At 58.0% G+C, this 4,371-nt stretch overlaps 1 protein-coding gene across 1 annotated transcript in view; it reads left to right on the top strand.

Annotated features, from left to right (window-relative positions):
* LOC104984196 (sodium/glucose cotransporter 1-like) overlaps nt 1–941 on the top strand; it is a gene marked incomplete at its 5' end in the record, with an annotated part of 19,173 nt that extends 18,232 nt beyond the window's left edge. Inside the window, one exon of the mRNA XM_010833843.1 lies at nt 667–941. Coding sequence (XP_010832145.1) covers nt 667–941 — 275 coding nt within the window. The remainder of the gene's footprint in view (nt 1–666) is intronic.
* Nucleotides 942–4,371: the final 3,430 nt, after the last annotated feature.

The following is a 4,371-nucleotide window of genomic DNA, read 5'->3' as shown; positions in this document are numbered from 1 at the left end:
CAGAGCAGGTCGCCGCACGCACTGCTGGACACACTGCTTGTCGTCGTCAGGGAGGGCACCGTTCCCGGCTGTGTGCGCTCGGAGCTGGCCGTGGTGCTGGCCTGCGCGGCCGCACTGCCAGACACCAGAAGGACAGCTAAGCCCCAGGGGGAGGCGTTTCACTGATTTGGCCCAGAGATACGGATGGAAATTTGCCTATAGTTTCTGGGCCTCCCCCTGCTCCTGGAGAAAACAATTCCCCTTCCAAGGACCCGGAAGGTCCTTGGGTCAGGCCTTGAGGCTGGTACTGCCTGGAGAAGACACTCCCAGGGCTGCTAAGCAGAGAGAGCAGGGCAGCGGGGCTCTTCTGTCCTCCGAGGAGCAGCCTCTTGCCCTGGACCTGCAGAGCTGGGCTCGGTGTAGGCCCGCAGGGGAGGCCTGCCCTGTGCCAGCTGGGCTCTGGGCTGGCTGAAGTCTCTGCTGATGATAGGCGAGCGTGATCCCCCAGCCCCACTCTCTGTGCCCCTGAGGCTGGTGGGAGGCACTCCACAGCCAGGGCTGAGGCTTACTGTCCGCACGGGGAGCCGGTCCACTGGGCTCCCTTCAGGGCTCCCCACGAGACGCCAGACCCTGGGAAGACCACTCCTGTGTGTGGCCTCCTGACTGTGCCCATCCCCTCGGTTCCAGACACGTTCGTAGAGGACAGGGGCTGCCTCTGGAAGGCCTGGGACGTGTTCTGTGGCCTGGAGTTGCTGCCCAGCCCCAAGCTGGCCCCGGAAGAGGTGGGCGTGCCTGAGACGGAGCAGAATGACATGGCTGAAGGGACGGCGCACCGTGCCACGTCAGGAGGGACAGAGGAGAGGGAGGCGCCGGAGGAGCGGCTCCTCTGGAGCAAGGTGCTCGGGCTCTGCGGGCTGCTCCTGGTGCTGCTCACGGCGCTCTGCCACATCTACTTCTACTAGCGGCCGCGCGGGAGGGGGCCTGGGGCGGCCCGGACGAGGGGCCTGGCTCACACCGCCCAGCATGCGCCCTGAGCCCCAGGGCGGCAAGGCCCGCGGCGAGGGCAGGGCCCGCGGGCGAGCACGCCTCCTCTGCTCGCTGAGCCACGCCCTCAGATGGCTGCACACAGGCGCTGGCTTCCACGCTGGCTCTGGCGTTTCGCCTCTTGAGACCCTTGGGAGCCTTGCCTGTGTTTGCTGCCACCGTTTCCTTCCTGTGCCCACCTCCACTGGCAGTGCCCTCTCCTCCTCTGGAAAGGTACGCTGCTGGCAAAGATGCCCACCCACAGGGGCTGAGCCCACTGCCGAAGGTCGCACAGGCAGGGCTTGCATGGACAGAGGCGTTGGCACCTGCCTGGACTGCGGTGGGCTGAGCTGGTCCCTGCCTGAGGGCCAGGCCTCCCTGCAGCTCGCTTCTGTCTGGCTGCGCCCCTTGGGGACAGATGGAGAGGAAACACCCCTCCTTGCCGAGCTCCGCCTGGTCCCTCTCAGTCTGCCTGCTCCTGGGAGGCGAGCCCTGGGCTGGATCCCCTTGGCAGTCAGGTAGAGGCCACTCCTGGGCTGTGTCCTTGCAGGGGCGCCCTCAGCCACCCCGTCCTCTTTCTTCTTCTCAGACCAGAATAAATGAATCTTTAGAAAAAGTCTCAGATACGTCAAAGGGGTTTGGGGGAGGCCTACCAGCGTTGCAAAAACCACCCTCTGAAGGTGTGGTCAGAACCAGCCCGTCTTTCCCCGTTCAGTCCTTCAGCGGACATGTCTGAGTGCCTACTGTGCGCCAGCACTGCTGGGAAACGTCACGGGCAGGGCTCATGGTCTCGGGAAGCAGAGCGAAGCACCAGTGGGGATGGCCGGTGCGGAGGGTGGGCCCACTGTTCCCTGCCGGGGTCATCACCACCTTCAAGCTGTGGACCCAGCCCAGGTGGAAGGACCAGGATCAGCCACACTCCACAGAAGAGGAGACTGAGCTCAGTCAGGAAGCCCAGTAGAGGGGGCCTCTGCACACACGCACAGCGGCAGGGGCGCCCCAGGGAAGAGGCCTCCCTTGACTACAGCAGGAGGTCAGTGCGCCAGCGGGGCAACAGAGAGACAGGGTGTGAGCAGGCCCGGGCACAGAGCTGGGGGCGCCGAGGGCGAGGGTGTGAGCAGGCCTGGGCGCAGAGCTGGGGGCGCCGAGGGCGAGGGTGTGAGCAGGCCCGGGCGCAGAGCTGGGGGCGTGGAGGGCAAAGGTGGAAAGGGGCCCGACCTGCCGGCCTCACATGCTTTGGGACCCTGAGTCACTGGAAGCTTCAGCCATGAAGGAATAGGACCCGGTTTGCTGAGTGCTGCCGGGGAGGTGAAAAGGAGGTGAGAACACCCACCGGGAGGCTGTTAGAGGGATCCAGGCAAGTCAATGGCAGGAAAGACGAGGGAGCCGATCAGCACCAAGAGAAGCCAGCAAGCAGAAGTGACAGGGCTTGGGTCGCTGGGCTTCTGGAAGGAGGGCCCAGCAACGGCTCTCCAGCCTGAGCACATGGGCGAAGGGCGCCCCAGCCCCCGCACCGGGCCCGCAGGACGGGAGCAGGCGCGGACGAGGAGGGCTCCGTGTGGGCACACGGGCTCCGAGTCGCGTGAAGACGCTCTGTGCTACCTTGACCATGTTCGGTCTTTCTGATCCGTGAAGGTGGGATGGCCCCCATTCATTTAGGGCCCCTTTCGCTTCTTTCAAGTGTTTTGTCTTCAGCACTCAAGTCTTACACATCTAAGTTGATTCCTGAGTGTTTTATTCTTTTTGATGCTACAGTAAATGAGGCTTTTTAAAAAGTTGAGATATAGTCAATGTACAATATTATGTGAGTTACAGGTGCGTGACCTAGTGATTCATAATTTCTGAAGGTCACACTCCATTTATAGTTATTATCAAAGGGTTGGTTTTATTTCCTGGGTTGTACAGTATGTCCTTGTAGCTTATTTATTTTATACACGACGGTTTCTATTAGTCCCCTACCCTTTATTTTAATTGCATTTTCAGATGGGTCATTGCTCAGGTACAGAAAAACAAAACTTGTATCTTGATCTTGGAACCTGTAACTTTGTGAAATTTGTTTATTCTTATATTTTTAAGTGTATTCCTTGGAATTTTTTCACATATAAAATCATGTAACCTGCAAGTACAGACAACTTCTTTCAACCTGGATGCCTTTTGTTTCATTCTGTTGCCTAAACTGCCCTGGCTAGAACCTCTGGTACAGCGTCAAGTTTGAGGTAGTGAGAGCGGACATCCTTGTCTTGCTCCCCATCTTGGAGGAAAAGCATCGAGCGTCTCACGGTCGAGTATGATGTTAGCAGATGTTATCATGTTGAGGAAATTCCACCCTATCCCTGTGTTGCTGAGTTTTTCAAGCTTTGTTTATGTGTTTCTTTTTGGCTGTGCCGGGCCCTCACTGCCATGCTTGGGCTCTCTCTAGCTGCAGTGAGTGGGGCCACGCTCTAGTCGTTCTGCATGGGCTTCTCACTGGGGTGGCTTCCCCCATGCAGAGCTCAGGCTCTCGGACACGCGGGCTTCAGGACTTGCGACAGGTGGGCTCAGTATCTCTGGCACACGGGCTTTTTAGTTGCTCTGTGGCATGGAGGATCTCCCCAGTCTAGGGCTGGGACCTGCATCCCCTGCACTGGCAGGCAGGTTCTTGACCCCTGGAGCACCAGGGATGTTTTTGCTGAGAGTTTTTTGTTTTAGTTTTAAGATTTTTGTTTTCTTTTTTTTTTTTTATGAAATGGGTGTTGGGTTGTCAAATGCTTTCTCCTGCACCTGTGAAGGTGACCGTGTGATTTCTGTTCTTTATTCTCTTTGCACGCTGTTCCATTGGTTCGTCGTCACGCGTTGAACCCACCTTGCATCATGGGGAGAAATGCCCGTTGGTTGTGGTATATAAGGCTTTTCTCACGCGGCTGGATTTGGTTTGCTAATATTTGGTTGAGTTCTTGTGTCTATATGCGTAGAGGACATTGGTCTATAGTTTTCTTTCCTCGTGAGGTCTTTGCCTGGTTTGGGCATGGGAGTGATATTGGCCTCATGGAATGAGTTGGGAAGTGTCCCTGCCTCTTGTCTTTTTTTTAAAGCAGTTGGTGAAGTGTTGGTATTAATTCTTGCATGGAGACATTTAAGGGTCGGTATTAAGTTCCTTGCAGGGGGCCGGGACCCGGGAGAGAAGCTGGCGCTAGCGATTCAAACTGCAGGGAGAGAAGACAGCGGGCTGCCCTAGCTGAGAAGGGAAGCTGGTAGAGGAAGCCCGCCAGGTGGGCGAGACCGTGCAGGAGAGCGGGACAGATCGGCCAGGTTAGGAAAGGGGGGTCTTACTACAGAGGAGACCAGCAGGGCGCAACCAGGGCCCTGGGCGGAGGGCCAGGACGGCCGCCA

This window comes from Bison bison, unplaced genomic scaffold (assembly GCF_000754665.1).
Source record: "Bison bison bison isolate TAMUID 2011002044 unplaced genomic scaffold, Bison_UMD1.0 scf7180017845352, whole genome shotgun sequence".
NCBI classification, from domain to species: domain Eukaryota; kingdom Metazoa; phylum Chordata; class Mammalia; order Artiodactyla; family Bovidae; genus Bison; species Bison bison.
The sequence above is the reverse complement of the archived record's forward strand: the minus strand, read 5'-3'. Positions and strand labels throughout refer to the sequence as shown.